Below are 17400 nucleotides of genomic sequence, written 5' to 3'. Positions count from 1 at the left end.
CTTACAGGGCAGATCAAGGGGAAACATGGACACTGTTGCTTGTTAGCGTTCCTAGGAAATATTCCAATGTGAGAAAGTTATTAGCTCAGTTCTAACCACTCTTCCCCTCGCGTGTGCATGTAGGAGGGGTTTATTAATAGGGCACAATATGCTTCTCTTTACACTGCTAACTTAATCTGCTTCTGTAAAGTGTCCAACACATTTACAAAATTAAGAAGTTTTCACACAAAATTTAACTATGTTTTTATGTCAGGATTTGATACGAGGCATTAGATTTTTAGCTCAAAATGAGTCTCCTTGAGAAGAATATGGCATTTAGTGAAACAACTCACATAATTGCTTAACTCATTGACATAGCAAAATGGGATGACATTTGCATATTTTTATAAATCTCATCAGTGAGTGTTTTATATTCTTAAGGATTTTTATATTCAAGAAATTAATAGATCTGCATATTATTTAAATATTTTAAAGATAACATATAACTAGTAATTTTAGTTTTCTTGAGTCATTGCAATTTCTTGAGATTGTCATAAGCAGAAAACAGTTATTGGCTCCAGTAAAGAAATCAGTCATAAAAAATAGATTTCTTTTATTTAGTTTCAGTGATGGGGACTTAGAATGTTGGAGACTGAATACAATAGATTTTACCTATGTAGACTATCATAAAACATTGACTATTCCTGATACTTAGTCTTTAATTCGCATTATATTTGTTAAATATCTAATATGTATCAGCATAGTGTCATTATGTTACTGCAACACATAAGGAAAGAAAGAAACAAGGTAATTCCATCCATATGTCTTTAAAGACCCTATAGATGGAAAGAGTATTAAATAATAAGTCACTCAAAAGTGCATATATGGAGTGTTGTACAATTAGAGGTTGAAAGGGGCTTCCCTGAGTCTGAGTGAGAAACACCGGGGCTGGTACCCAAAGGATATCCAGTAGCTTCTCTGATGCAGCAGTGAGAGGGGAACAAAGAGCACAAGTCAGAGAGGATGGGGATGGGAAAGGATGGGGATGAGAGAAGAGTGGGAGGACTTGCAGGGGGGTGGGTTGACCACACAAATCACAGACCATGGTGGTCTTTGGAGACAAGGTTAAGGAGCATGGCCGTGACTCTACGGTAACGGGAAGCCACTGGAGGATTATACTCCAAAGAATGACCTAATTAGATTCCTGTTTTAGGAAGATCACTATTCATCCCTGTGGGCCGATTGAAAGTTGGAAGTCATGACTAGCAGCAGAAGTGGTCGGAAGGCTGGAAAGTAACCATGGCTGCAGCTGTACTGTGGAAGACGCAGAACCACTTCTGGAGATTGTTGGGAGAAGCATCTGACAGTGATGACTGGTAGGAAGATGGCTTGGTCACGGGAAGTGAAGCAAGAGTCACTTACCCCATGTTTACGTCTTTAGCAGAACTATGAGAGACAGGCAGCAGGGAGACAGAAATTGAAATCTCGGAAGGTATATGTTAGCAAACCGAAAAAATATTGACAAGTGGAACTATAACCACAAATAGAAATTATTTTTGCTTTATGTGAACGATGTCCATTTTACTAGAAAAAAATCTTTAATATCACTAGCAATTTGAAGTGTTTTTCAGTACCTATTTGAAAGCAGAAGTTTAGAATATTAATAATTAATATAACATCTGCTTATTGACAACAGATAATGGGATCGCTCTTTAGGGCTGGTTCACATCGCTACTAAAAGCTATGCTATCTCTCCTGGAATAAATGGACATTCTGGGCACATCTGCATTTGCTCTGGTTGCTGTGTTCCTGGGATTTCAAGGATGCTTGTATATATTTCTGATGGATGAGTGAAGTTTATTCAGTCTCTGTGAATTAAATATGCAGCTGCGGGAAGTGTCAGCAAAGTCACACAAAAGACCGGATTCACTGCTGCTTTGCTACAAACTAATTGGTGCCTGTGTCTCGTTTGCGCTGATGTAAAAGGGCTTTGTGGGCTTTAAAATCCCTTTTTCTTTACCTATGCTGAAATCAAGAGGGCAGCATGGTTACATGGTAGATACAGGTGGCTAAATCGATCCATAAATGCACTCTTCTCAAACAGCTCAGTCTTTTCTATGTGTCTGCTGTGTGATAATTTTTGGCCGCTCATCATCCAGTCTAGTATACTGCTAAAGAATAGTCCGACAGCTTAGCTTAGCTGACCCAGCTGCCATCATAGAATTCTATGATGCCCAGAATATTTTTAAATACTTTGAATAGTAATATATTTGCTTAAGAAAAAAAATGTCCTCTTTCTATGGATTTCTAGAAAAGGAGTTGCTAGAAAACAAACTACCCTTTATGAAGTTTACCTCCTCTTGTGGTAAAACCAGAGGCAAGACTCTTGTAAGAACTGCCATTGCCAATGGTGATAGGCAAGAGGCAGGAGTTGGAGGCATGTTCCCCTACTGGTTATTGCACATAATGGCTATTAAACCTGTTACCAACAAGACTGATAATCTCCCAAAACTCTACAGATGAAGAAAAAGTCCACCCCAATAATTACCGCTGTGAAGAAATTATCTTATTTAATTCTAATTCTAAGAAGTAAATAGGTCTTATTAGAGAGCCTAGGATCACTTAACCACATATATTTGTTGGTCCTCCTCAAGGTCATAATGTCAAATCTGAGTTCATATCTACTGCATTTTTTTTCATTTGAAGGGCAATTTATTATCTTTGAGTTATACTTTCCTCTACAAAATAAAGCACAGGAATATATATAGATAGCATGGGGTATAGTGGTGATAAATCATATGCAATTTTTAGTCTGACTGTCCAGGTGCTCAGTAAGTATCCTCTGAGAAGCCGTTGCTCTCTAATTATTTTCAGGATGTCATAATTTCAAGACCCTGATACCCCAATGATAAAAAGAAACAAGAGGAAATTAAGTTATTGATGTAGGAAACAAGGTAAGACCACATTGTCCTTTCTCTCATCATGGGTTCATAGTACTTTTTATAAAGAATTTGTTGCCTTTATCTCAAAATATTAGGCCTGAGTACCAGTTCTACAATTATTATGATAAAATTTCAAGTAAGTAAGACAATATGAACTTTAATTCACTGATATAAATGTGCATCACTACCAAGTTCACCTAGTCGTTATTGCGTAACTTGGCTATTAGACTTGTTACCAACATGGCTGGCAATCTCCCAAAAGTGCTACCCATAACAAAAAAAAAATTCACCCAAAAAATTGGACGTAGGGCCCACTCAACACAAAGTACTAGAAACCTAGATATCTTCCTGAGGCTAGTGTAATTGCGGACTTTAGAAAATAATCTACTAACATCACTTTGCTAAACCCGCATACTTTCTTACTACATTCTAAATCTTATCCTTATACCCATAGATAAAATTGAGTGTGCTCCCCCCTGCATCAAGGAAGCTTCTCTTTATAGCAAATGGAGATCATCACAGAAAATCACAACTAGACACAATGCAGAGATCGACTGGCAGTGGGGATCCCAGTCCCAAAGGATAGAGCTATATCACAGTTCCTGCATCTATAGCTTATGGAGCAGCATGAAAGATGCTACAGAAAGACTGTGAGAGCCAGAATGTCAGGAAGTCTGTTATGACACTGTCTCTCCTAGAAATGGCTGCGTAAACAGGAAGTCTGCTATGACACTGTCTCTCCTAGAAATGGCTGCGTAAACAGGAAGTCTGCTATGACACGGTCTCTCCTAGAAATGGCTGCCTAAACAAGGCTAGAACACTGACAATATTAACAGACACGCTAATGTGAGGAGGAGAAATATCACAGGATCCCATCCCTAGACCAAAAGAATAGAAAACCAGTGACTGAGGATACAGGGAGAATTAGCCTCTGCAAGGAATGAGCTACCTTACTGTTTAACCAAAGACATTGTCCCTGACACTATCTACACACAAACAACAAAAGTAGACACTTGTAGGTTGTATTTAGATGTGTGTGTGTGTGTGTGTGTGTGTGTGTGTGTGTGTGTGTGTGTACAGAGACTATTAATTTGACAGTTGGGGGCATAAGAAAGGTGCAGTAAGGGTATCTTAGAGGGATATATGAGGAAAGAGAAGGGGGAAAGGATTTAATTCTACTTTAACTTAAAAATAGCAAATTGGACCATAGCTTCAACCTCAAGGTGGAAGCCCAAGATTAAAGTGTGCTGGAAAACTTTGTGAGCCCAGGCAAGCTGAGGTTTGGGATTTTGATGAACTTAAATAAACTTTCCAAGTTGGTTTAGCTTCCTCAAAATATTTTTTCTTCTCATTTAGTTTTATTCATTTTTCATTTAAACATTCCTTTATCTTTAAGAAACAAACATTGGGGTGTCTTAGTATAAATAAGAAGCTCAGAGCTCACTCCAAAACCAAGCAATTTATTTAAGAAGTGTTCAATATGTCTTCATGTTGACAAGGTGCACACAGCTTATAAAGGAGTTCTTTGAAAACTACAGAAAACTAGAAACCTTCTTAAACACATACACACACACACACACACACACACAAAGAAAATTCCTACCCCAGGACCTTGGGAGTACTGCAAAATCAGTCAGGTAAGGGCACCTACCCATTTGTGTTTCTGAGAGCAGGAGACTTCACTTTAATAAGGTTGTCCAAGTCTTGGCTGTTTAAAATAGTGAAAGGGGTTGGATAAGTAATGGTAATTGGGTTATGCTAGATCAATACGGCAATAGTAAAAAACCCATTTCATACAAGGAAAGCAGGTGAAACCATGAGTTAGCTGCTTTACTCTTACTACCTTTGTCTGGTCACTGTAGGGTTCCCTCTGATGTTGCCATCCAGGTCATAGTTTCTTTCAGCAGAATAACAGAAAAAAATGGGTTAATAATAAAGCTATTTTAGTAAGGACAATGCTAGAATAACAAAACAGAATATTCTTCCTGACCCAAACTCGTTACAAATCAGTTTTATTACCTTTGATTGTTTTCAAGAACAGCAGGATTCACTTTGATGAACTTATCAAGATCTTGGTGTCTTTAAGGAGAAAAAGACAAAAGTATTAAGGTTAGAGACGATAGGGTTCAGCCGCATCATAAAACCTCTGTGGGAGGGAAGGATTCTGTTATGTGATCCATTGTGGGGGAGAACTGCAATGGAATCTTTCCCACCCAACACAGGACACAAGACTCATGCTCTGGAGAACTTGCTGATCCCACACTGTATTTCCAGAGTCATCTACCAGGGCAAGCTTCTTCTGCATTCCACAAGGCATATCTAAGGAGTAACACTCTTCAGTCTTCCACCATTATGAAGGCAAACTTATTCTCAAGCCTTTGCCATTTTAAAGATCTTATTAATATAGAAAATAGGAGCTCAAAAGCTGAGATGCCCTACACAGAAACCTAGCAAACAGATTTCCAGCAAGCCATCAAAATCATGACGTAATAATGACTGAAGAACTGAACTGAACTTGGTTGCTCACTGTTAAATTAGATGAATGCTCTAAAAACTGCCCACTCTCCTCTTGGTGATCCGTTTGTTTTGTTTTTTTTTTCCTCTTTCCTTTCTCAACTACAAAATAGCATTTACTTACTTATTTATTTATTTTTGTGCTCAGGTATTACTTAGTATCGTCATGTGGAAATGAGGAGCTGGGACCCTGGACACTGCCTACCGTTCTGTCTTCCCTAACATCAACCGCAGGAACACAAATGTTGCTGCATGTAATGTTTATTACAACAGCCTTTCATTTCATTTTTCTTTTTAAATGCAACTCACTGACAATACATTCTATATTCAGCCAGCAGTTCACGGGGCTCCTAAATGCAATATATTAAACTGACAACCTATTATTGTCTTAGCGTAACATCTCTCTGCCCTGGTACATAATTAGCTTTAATCTATGCTAATTGCCTGCTGTTAATAAGATTGAGTATGACGACCGAATTCTCTTTTTGGTGTCCAGGCCTGTAATTATCCCTAACATGCAAGCAAATGACACCTAGTGATGGCTGTGAACCCTGGAGGTGTTTAGTGTCTAGTTACTGCCTCAGCAACGGCAGAACTACTATCTGTCTTTCCTTAACTTTCTCCGGGACCCGGGACATATCACTTAACCTCTCTGGGTTCTTATTCCCTCTTTTCAAAATGGATTCAGCTGGAACAGTGGTATTCAAAACGTTCCCAACAACTGGGCTAAGATTTTCCACATTTCCCCCTTTCCATCAGTAAGGCTTTATGAATTTTATAGGAGTCAACAGACTTAAAAATGGAAATTGTGAAAGCATTCCTAAGACTTTCTACAAAAAGTACGTATATAGATCATTTGAACTGTTTATAATCAGAGACAAAAAGCGAATTTAATTGTCTTAGAGAAACTACTTAAAGACTTATTAAATTTAAATTCATATCTGTTTTGTAAGCCCAAGCCCTACAATAAACAAAAAGCCACTGTCCCCGCCAAAATGCTCCTTTACAAAGAGGTAAATGCACTACTCATGATACACCAAATGAGGAAGCATCTTGGTTTATCCCATAGCTAGTGTTAATACTGTTTAACTTCAGAAACAAAAGCCAAACATTAATGCTTTGCAAAGCAAACAGAACGTGCCAGCTCTTGTGCCCACCATGTCCCTCCCTCCCCTTCTTGGGTGGCCCCATCTTCATTTTGCTTAAGACTAGGAGAAGGCCCCACTATGTACAGTACTCCGCTGTCTGTGTTTTGCTAACCCTAATTACTGAAATTAACACCCAAGTTTCCAGGTACATATGAAAATAGTGATATTTTAGGAATTTCATTTGATTTTTCCATAAAATGAGTATGGTATTTATATTCATATTGTGTTGAGTTAAGAAGAAAGGGAAATAAATGATAATATTTTTTCTTACCCAGCAGTAGGTTTGACAGCTTTGGAACGCGTAGTAATACGATCATCAAGACCGTGTTGATAGCTAAGACAAAGTAAAAGAAAGAGTCAAAGTCAATAAAAAATTTGTGTGTGCACACGCATACACATGCAATGGGAATATAGAATAAATAAAACATGTTATAAAGCGTCTATCTCAGGTCACTAATTACTTTTGTATTTTGCTTTGTTTTCAGACAGGGTCTCCCTACACCCTTTGTAGAGCAGCAGGCTGGTCCTGAACTCTAACTTCTCCTACCTTTCCCTTGAGCTCTGAGAATACATGGGGTGGCTATTACCAACGATTAGAAAAAAATTCACAAGGATTAAGACACTTCCTGGGGGCAAATACCCAAGAAATGCTGAAGGCAAACCAAATTTGAACTCTGAACATGTATCATTTACACTCCCTCCTTCCCCTGGCCATCCTTCAGATGGAACTCAGGACAGCTGCAGGTGAAGTCTGGGCTTTCCTCTGAGCATCCTTCAGATGGAACTCAGGACAGCTGCAGGTGAAGTCTGGGCTTTTTCCCTGAGCATCCTTCCTCCCCACCATGTTTGCAGTTATTCCTTCCATCTGCATGGTCCATACCAACATTACCCTCACAGCTGCTTTATGAGTGATAGCTTGGAGTTTCTCTGCCATGCTTTGGTTAACTATTGCTCCAATATATAAATGGTCTTGATTTCTCAAGAACAGAAGTAAGTTCAATGTCATGCAAAAATATTCTAATTAACTATAAATCTGTTACAGTGCCAGTTTTCTCACACGTCATTTAAATATTAATCCTTGTGATTATGAGAGCTGCAAACTGATATTCTTCAGTTTATTCATTTTATACAAATAACTTATTAACTAATAATTTGCAGTATGAGCCTACTTATGTGATTACTGTGTCACAAGGAATTTCTCAAGTAGTAATTACACCGAATTAGCATCAGTATTATCATCTTAAACAAAAGTATAGTGAAATAAATGGAAGCAAAAATAAAAGAAAACCCGGTCTAGTATTTTACAGATCAGCAAATCAGGTTCTCATTTTTAATTTCCTCCTTTTAAATATCTTTAACCAGATAAGCCTACTCCTTCAGCATAAATTTGAGGAAATTTTTGTTTGTTGGTTTGTTTGCTTAGGAGGTCACCTTGGTCAGAATGTACAAGTCTAGATTCCTGAAGTAATATCTGACAAAGTCAACCAAGAACAATCATTTTATACTTCTCAACCTCAATATCAAATCAAATTCATATTTAGTATTTGAAACTCCATCAGGACTTGAACCCTCTTCTTAAATAAACTTTATTATGTACAATTTACAAATAAAAAAAATCACACACTAAAACGAACCAGACACAAAGTCTATGTATCATCACCATGGATCCTCTACTGTTAGAATGGCCTCTCAGAACTCAAGCCCAGGCGCTCTGCTCTGAACTTTACACTTTGACTGTAAAGTATTTATTTGGTCTTTAAATTCAGGGCCTGACAAGAGGTTTAATTCTTATTTGGGTTTTGAAAATCTCAGGACAACTTAGCACTGAAGATTCAGACTCAGGACAACAACATCTTCAGCTTAGCCTTACTGTGATGGAAGCACTTAGGCAAGGCAGGGACTTAGGCAAGGCAGGGCAGCCGGCTGTTTTTAAGACGTTGCTTCAACTACACTATGAATTGAACCACCTCTCCCTTCCAAATACAAACTATCTAGGCCAAGGGTCATCTGACTAAGGCCACCCAGGATACATTCCTCCTGCTTACTGGTTTTATAATAAAGACTTACTAGAACACAAGGGGTAACACTTGGTACACAAGCATAAAGACTGTAATTTGAACTCCTAGGACCCGTGTGAGATGCTAGGCAGGTAAAACAGATGGCGAGAGGACTGACAGATTTGCCAAAGCATGCTGGCTACCTAGAGAAGCTAAATTCTAGCTGGACAAGCCTTACCCGTGAAACTGTGAAGCTGTGGTTTCAAGTGAGATATGGCCTCAGGAACAGAAGGTGAAAGCAGCTGGGGAGGACACACTGTGTCAGCCTTTGACCTCAACATACCCGCAATACATGAATCAGACCCACACATAGATCCACAAACAGGAGAGGCCAAATGCACACACACACACACACACACACATGCACACGTACACCACATACACACACTGACTTCCTAGCTTTAGAGCTGGTTGGGTTTTACACGAAAAGAAAAAGGGGAATAAATGGAAAAGAGGAAGAAGACGGGAGAACCTTTTGCCACATTCAGACCTTGATTTCAGCTGCTTTGTGTTAAGAAATCCTTTTAGGATGCCGCCTTATCCCATGGGAATTCCGATTCACGTTAAGCACCAAGCATGGAATACAAACGCTACATTGGGAATTCCGATTCACGTTAAGCACCAAGCATGGAATACAAACGCTACGTTGGAATGAGTTCACCTCTGTATTTCAAGAAATTCCTGATTCCCACCTCAGTCCACAGCCAGGGAAGCCTGTGTAGTTCCAGGCTCAGGACCAGCCTGCGGGTTGGCGACACACCTGTTTCTGTCTTTGCGTCCCCTCTGAGGGATGTCTCTAGGACAGTATAAAGTGTTTCTCGGACTTTCGAGAGTGAAATGGAGCAAAGGAGAGAGGAAAGTTTCTCACCCTTGGTCAGCTCTGTCGGTTGTGGGCGCAGCTTTGATGAAACTGTCAAGATTTTGACTCCTTAAAAATAAAGAAGAAAGAACCTTATTAAGTTATATAAAATGGTTGGAATTATTTGTTAAAACTGATATTTTATTACAAAAGATTTACTAAAACCTTGACACCAGCCATTTTGTTGAAATTTAGTAATGGAACTGGTTCTGGAAGTATCCAGTGAACAGACAGCTCTGGTTCCTTATTTAATGACAAAGCCAAAGTCCAAACAAACTGACCAGTCCTGACTAGTCCAAAATAACACCTAACCTCACATCTGGGGTTCTAGCCTACCAGGCTCTTCCCTCTTCTACACTGTCCTTCTGCTAAAAGGAGCGAACCAATAACAAGGTTTTCGGTAATTATTGAAAAACAACTTGAACATAAATAATCACAGGTACCATCCCTGTACTGGAAATCACCTGATGTCTAATGTCTCAGACATGAGGGGACAGGGTTGTCACTTCAGTTGGGATCAGTCAACTTAACTGATGACTTCATTACCGTCATAATCACTGATGGGCATGAACCCAGAAGGAGGAGCATATTAAATCTTACCCTTGGAAACTGATTAACGTCTTTGGAACTTTAAACAGACAAAAAAAAATCCACTCAATAAAAATGGAATTAAATCAACTGGTCATTTCACCTTGAATCCTATGAAGCTATATGTCCTCAAAATAAATTTTACTATTAAGTTTTGATAGAAATCAATACTGGTCTAAATCTTCAGCTTACAGGAGTAAAGTTTCAGCCTTCGAACAAATCAGTGCTATGCTGGCTTCCTTTCCCACTTATTCTCAAAACAAATCCTAACATTAGGACACGAAGGAGATTGTTTTTCATTAGCTCATTTTGGAACAAAGCAATGGTTTATCCAAAAACTTATCCTGCCTCGAGAAGCAGCCATGCTAAGCCTGTAGCCGCAACTAAATGGTGTTTTGATAATAATCTCCATCTACAGCACTTTTGTTTTAAAGGGATCTTATAACCATTATTCTGCTTGATCCTTCTTGTTCCCTGCTGCCAATGATAGAATAATCCCGTGACCCTCATGCTGTGCCTGGCCAGCTGCTGCTCAGCGTTCATGGGACTAGCTCAGAACCCCATCTACTAAGCAATGAGATTTTGACTTTCTGGTTCCACGTACTCCAGCTTTTCTATTCATAAGTGTTACTACTGATACAGGAAAGAACAGAGCTAAGACATAATTCTCTCACCCATGGTTACTCTTGTTTACTTCTGGGGTGACTTTGATCAGGTTTTCAAGGCTCTGGCCCCTTTAAAACATTGAAGAAATTGAGAGGTTAATAACTAGTAGAATGAAACTATTAATTAAGTCTCAGAATCAGTATAAACACTCATTGAGACCATGCCAAAGAGTGAGACAATATTTTAATCTTGCAGATATTGTCAACCACTTCCAAGTATATAAAACATTTTTTTAATTAGACCATACACTTGCCCCATAGAACATTCCAGAAATCATTCTCTCTTGGTAGCAACCTCCAACATGTGTAAAAGAAACTTTTAAAATCTACATTTTGTTGATATTTTTAGCAAGTTTTCTATTACTAAACTGCATTAAGATAAATATACTAATTTGTTTAAAATGCACCAAATACAACCTGCTATCTATTTCTGATAATGACACATTGCAGCTGGTTGTTTTAGAAACAAATGGTAAGCCGGGCGGTGGTGGCGCACGCCTTTAATCCCAGCACTCGGGAGGCAGAGGCAGGCGGATCTTGTGAGTTCGAGACCAGCCTGGTCTACAAGAGCTACTAGTTCCAGGACAGGCTCCAAAACCACAGAGAAACCCTGTCTCGAAAAAAAAAAACAAAAACAAAACAAAAAAAAAAAAACACCTAAAGTCTATTGACTTCTGAAATGGACCAAGATACAAGCCATATTGGCTGAACTATGAACTCCACAGTTGCTGGAAACACTTGAGTGTTTGACTGTTGGCCTTAACTACACGCCTGCGTCTGATCTTCCTGTCACGATGCCCCTCCTATCGCATATGCATGTGCTTTAACATACATCTCGCCAGCAAACATGGCTCTGATCTACAGAGGGAGCCACACGGGGAGAAGAGCCTCCTCAGAAGCAAGCCTCACCACTCTCCCCGCACTTGATGACCTCACAAAGATGTCTCTGAGGTTTCATTTACACAACATCAAAGGTACAGTATTTAGAAGCAACCAGATGTGGACCCAAGTTTTGATCCAGCTGTCTCAAGATGTGATACTCAGACTAAAGACAACAGAGAAAATATGTGTACTCTCGTTATGACAATAATGAAACAATTAACCCCACAGAAACAACTGCTGTATTCTACATTCGCCTTTGATGTTTTTCACCTAAATCAAGCCTGTGGGATTTGAATCACATGGTCCTAGAGAAAAAATTCCAGGTTACAAGTGGAAGATTTTAGTGTTCAAATAAGTAATAGATCAGCAAGTGCCACAAACCCTTCCTTAGAGAGTGTCAGTTGAGGAGTTTGCTTCATTATATTGTGTAGACTTCAGTCTCTTTAGACATTAAATGAGCCCTAAAAACTGTATAGGGCTATTTAAAATCCTATTGCATAAGTCAATAAGAAAAAACTAATTAATGTGGTAATCTAATTATTATAATGATATACTATTTGAAGTTAAACTGGGCGAATCATTGCCTCATGGTGTATGTATCATCAGTATTTATATATTCTTGCAGTCCACCAATAGCAAAGACCAATGATCTAGCCTCTGCCAAGTGGTGGGGTAGATGTGATCCAAACAGATCGCCAGACTGGGGAAAAGCAGAACACAGACAAACACCTAAGTGGATGGCACAACTTTCAGCTAACTAACTGTATATGCTGTACTTTAAAAGTGTATTTGGTGTTTGCAATGCTGAGGACAAGTAAGGGTATGATTTAATCACATTCAGTCACCAAAAGTGACCTATTTAAAAGGAAGGCCATATGGTGGCAGCACTCCAGAAAATGGGCACAGCATTGCCTTAAAACAAGAATGAGCCTGAAATACAAAGGGTTGATCGGTTGATTTGATAGGACTTTATTGAAAAACTAAAAGGTTATCTCTAAGCGTTAGAATTTTATTTCACCAGAGATGGAAGAACAGTGAAAGCTTTCGAATAAAGAAGGAAGGCATGCTCTCTCTCTCTCTCTCTCTCTCTCTCTCTCTCTCTCTCTCTCTCTCTCTCTCTGTGTGTGTGTGTGTGTGTCTCTCTCTCTGTGTCTGTGTGTGTGTGTGTGTGTGTGTGCATGTGCGCACACATGCCTGCCAGAGGTTGATCTCTTGTATTTTCCTGAATCACTCTTCATTTTCTTTTAAGAAAAGAGCTTCTTACTTAATAAAGAGCTCACTAATTTGGTAAGACTAGCCAGACTATGCCCAGGGATCCTCCTGTCTCTACCTTCCTAGCGCTGAACTTGCAGGACCATGCTGCAATGTCTGACTTTTTCAAGGATGCTGAGAATTGAATTTAGGTTCTCATGCTTTGCTACTGACAGAGTCCCTAACTATATACTTAAGATATCTAGAGTCTCAGGATGTAAAAAGTTAACTAAAAGTACTGTCTTTAGAAGTCCATAGAAAGCATACACATACAAATACACACATTTCACATGTGCTCTCACACATGGACATAGATATATGCATGCACTCACATACACATACACAAAGGAACACTCAATCACTATTTTTATATATACAATAACCCACTTGTACAAAAAAGCATACACGCACACACTCACATACATGTCCACATGCACACATACACAGGCACACATCTTCACTTGTAAGCATACACATGAGCTTATATGGGAAAACACACATGCAAGCAAGCATTAGAAAGATATGCACATTAGCACATACCCATTTTAATACAAAGAATGATAGGCCACAGTTTAAAGTTTTTAAATAACTATTAAGTAGGAAAATAATTTTAGATGTCAAGATGAACTAAATGTATGTAGACTGTCTAGACCATTATAAAAATATAATTAATCTGAATGTTTTTCTATCACTAACTTCCGATTCATTTTTTTATATCTAGCATGTGTTGAACACGAGAGTAGTATAATTCCTCTTTAGTAGGTGAGTATGACGGCTAGTTTAATGTCAACTTGTCGCATGCTAGAGTCATTTTGGAAGAGGGAACCTCAACGGAGAAAATGCCCCTACCAGATTTGCCTTTGATCAAAACTTTAGTGCATTTTCTTGATTGCTATTTGATGTGGGTGCCCCTACCACACAGGCGAGTGATGCCACCCCCGGGTAGGGTTGTCCAGGATGGTATAAATAACCATAGTGAGCAAGCCAGTAAGCATCACTTCCTTGTGGCCTCTGCCCCAGTATCTGCCTCAGGGTTCCTGCCCTCTTTGCTCTGCCCTGACTCCTCCTAGAGATTGGCTCTGATATAAACTGAGAGGTAAAATAAACCACTTCCTCCCCAAGTTGCTTTTGGACCGTGGTCTTTATCACAGCAGTGTAGAAGTAACTTAAGGCATTGAGTAAACAGGGCCGGTGACACAGTCAGAAGCTGACCTTGAACCAGGGCTTTCAGATTCCCTGTTTGCATCAACATTTCAGTTATCTTTCTGAACCACTTAAAGGAGTCAAAGACACCAACATTTTGTTTTGTTTTGTTTCTCAGGGAGGATGCAAGACTTAGTTGTTTGGCCAAATTCACTGGGTGGTTGTGCCTCTGAGTGTACCACACAGGCAAAAGCTGGGCAGCTTGGCACTGTGTGCAGAAGCTTTCAGCTAGATGAGCCTTTGCCTCTGGGGCGTTGGTGACACATTTCAGAATGAACAAATAATATCATCCACTGAGTTTACTAAGTGGAAAAGAGTTCATGGAATTATTTGATAGACCATTTTCAGCTACACGGCAACAAGTTTAGTTTCACATGTACATACACACATGCACTCGGTCCTGTATACACACATACGCATATACATACATGTATATATACTCTACTCTTACGTACACACATGATCTTATGTATACCTCTAATCATAGACTCACTTCCACCCTTTTATAGATATAATTCTCACACATACACTTCACACACTATATATACATACACATGCACACGAATGCAAAGTGGGATGTCATAGCTGAGACGCTTGTTCGAAACTGTCTTGTAATTTCTCAAAACTACCAGGTAACAAATGCCACCAAAGCACAAGCCACCAAAGTAATGCAATACTCCTTCCAAGCTGCCATGTTGGAGAAAATAAAAAGGGTGTTTGGGCCTGAAGTGCCATTCGCTGTCCTAACCGTGAACACTGGCATTCCAATGCATATGATGCCTGGCAGAGGGACACTCTAGACACTTTACCTCTTCATATTTGTCTGTGTCTCAGGATTCACTTTAATCAATCCATCAAGGTCTTGTTTCCTTTGGAAAAGGAAATGAGTTCCAATAAATGTCATTAAAATAAAACAGTAATCAAATGAAGAATAGCTCAGATAGTAAGAAGCGATGAATGTAAAGTTCTCTGCACCAGTGTGGACATTTAAATTACTAAATGAAAACGGCAGTTGTCTCACACCTCACGATGAAGGCCATTTCAGGGTGTGCATTTGCTAACAACGTGCATACACAGGTGCTGCCTGTTCTGTTCTGTTCTCAGAACACGGGGTCACACGCCACTTCGGTCTGAACCAAGTCAGCCTTGTCTGAAGATCCGTCTAGTTAGATCATGTCTAACAGGCCACGGTGAAGTAAGGTAAGTTAGATGAAGTTAGTCACCGGAACCAGACTGAAGACAAATTTCTAACTGATACAATCTTTTTTTGTTTGTTTCTTTAATGATAATAAAATAATGATAGCAACATAATGGTTTAACAAAATTGAAAATATTAAGAAAGCATGCCCTCATATAAACCCATATAGTATACATGTTGAAACCTTTTGTCTCAAAGTAAGTTATTTTAAGAAACAGAGCAAGATTTAGAAATATAAAATGTCATTACATAGTAGCAAACATAATGACCCACTTCTTACTGGATCTACATGCTGGCCCATCAAAAATCAAGAGGAGCATAAACTATACTCCAAGTGGACAGTGGGGGATGGTAGAAATGGGGAGTGGGTACCAAATGCATCATAGCTCTGGGCAGGTGATGCAGCAGTGAGTCCTTCCTCCCATTTAGGTACTGGCCCAGCCTCACCCTGGGCTGCAGCTGAAACCACCAGAAGAGGTGACTGTAGGAGTCTTAGTCAAGCTGGCTTGTGGTATGGGGGGGAGGTCCTTCTGTGTATGTGTTGCTTTTATTAGTTAATAAATAAGGAAACTTCCTTGGCCCATGATAGGGTAGAGTAGAGCTAGCCTGAGGAGAGGTGGGGGTAACTAAACTGAATGCTGGGAGAAAGAAGGCGGAGTCAGGAGAAGCCACATAGCCCTGCCAGGACAGAACCTTGCCAGAAAGCCACAGCCACATCGCAATACACAGATTAATAGAAATGGGTTAAATTAAGATGTAAGAGCAAGCCAATAAGAAGCTAGGGCTAACGGGCCACGCAGTTTGATTTAACTAATACAGTTTCTGTGTGGTTATTTTGGGGTTGAGCAGCCAGGAATGAACAAACGGTTGTCTGTGTCATTCTGGAAATGTACACTGGAAACTATGTGAAGGCTACATTCTTTAGATAAAGAATTCTACTCGCTCATCAACCCTTAAAAAGAAATCAATGCCCCAAATCAAAGAGAAAAGTAATTCAGTATTAAATATTGAGACAATTATTTTAAAATAAATGTATTCGTGGAATACAAGGATGAATGACCACCTTTCCCATCCTTCTTGACTAATTCCATACTTTAAATTATGGTCATGAAGCTAAAATGTCAAGTCATTTGCCTTTGGATTATCAGGTAGAAATCAGAATTGGAGACATTAGTGAGACTTACCCAGAGGTGTTCTCACGTCCTCTGGACTTGGTCTTCATAACATTATCAAGCTCTCTACCTCTTATGAAAAGAATGTTTGGATTAGTTTCACGGCATTTCCATAGAATTAGATAGAAATCACTCTTTCTATATCTTTAGTGATTAATTCAAGCTTTTGCAGGAAATCATTATCCTAATATCAAATATGTTTTAGTATAAAATTTTATCAAGTCACACAGCTAAATAAATCTCCAAGATTTCATCATGCTACATATAAATGTAAATTTTGATGCAATAACAATGCACTCTTCAAAGTGAATAACAGGGCTGCAGAAGAACACAAAAGACATGAGACCTATTCAAAGCTGCGATCCCCTGCACACCGCTGAGAAGGTTGCCAGGTAAGCCAAGGGGAGCCTGAGACTCAGAGACAACCAGGCAGTTCTCACCTTCTGCTGCTTTTGTCTGCTGTGACACTCATTTTGGGAACTGGTCTGAGGCCTTGGCTTTATTGGGGAGAAAAAGTCATCAGAACTTATGTCAACAACAAGGAAACAGTGTTTTCTACACAGGAGCACTGACACATATATGGCCTCACGCAGACTATGGTCGAGTGCACAGGGTCAAGCTAGATGGAGCCCAGAAGTGGTCATCTCTCTCCCATCTCTACCCAAGAAACTTTCCCTAACTGACAACCGATGGCATAAGAAAGGTTCTCTCCAATCGAGTATGTAAACCTCACTTAAGAAGGCTCCTTGCCTAGCAGTAGATGGCCAATGCAAAATGAACTCAATGGTGTTTTCGAATTTGTTTTATATTTGACATTTTTTTTTTTTGCTACAAACTGCAATATTGTACAGCAGTTACTCAGCCAAAGGGATCCGGTAAAGGCTAAACCAAAGAGCAAGGCTCTCTTTGTGACTAAGTGGCTGTCCTTTCCTGTAGATTTTT

The 17400-nt window shown here is 39.3% G+C and overlaps 1 protein-coding gene across 3 annotated transcripts in view; it reads right to left on the bottom strand.

The window, feature by feature from the left end:
* Positions 1–17400, bottom strand: part of Scel (sciellin) — a 118942-nt gene that overhangs the window by 16459 nt on the left and 85083 nt on the right. For 2 of the 3 annotated variants that reach the window (XM_013353109.2, XM_026788433.1), the window contains exons 17-25: positions 16899–16955; positions 16471–16530; positions 14898–14957; positions 10762–10821; positions 9509–9568; positions 6855–6917; positions 4941–5000; positions 4765–4818; positions 4573–4629 (exon numbers count right to left, since the gene is read on the bottom strand). In XM_013353109.2, the coding sequence (XP_013208563.1) occupies positions 4573–4629; positions 4765–4818; positions 4941–5000; positions 6855–6917; positions 9509–9568; positions 10762–10821; positions 14898–14957; positions 16471–16530; positions 16899–16955 (531 nt within the window). The remainder of the gene's footprint in view (positions 1–4572; positions 4630–4764; positions 4819–4940; positions 5001–6854; positions 6918–9508; positions 9569–10761; positions 10822–14897; positions 14958–16470; positions 16531–16898; positions 16956–17400) is intronic. The other variant, XM_026788434.1, reaches the window with a different exon arrangement.

The sequence above is a fragment of the Microtus ochrogaster genome, unplaced genomic scaffold (assembly GCF_000317375.1).
Source record: "Microtus ochrogaster isolate Prairie Vole_2 unplaced genomic scaffold, MicOch1.0 UNK2, whole genome shotgun sequence".
NCBI lineage: Eukaryota > Metazoa > Chordata > Mammalia > Rodentia > Cricetidae > Microtus > Microtus ochrogaster.
Note: the sequence above shows the minus strand (reverse complement) of the source record. Positions and strands in the feature narration are given on the sequence as shown.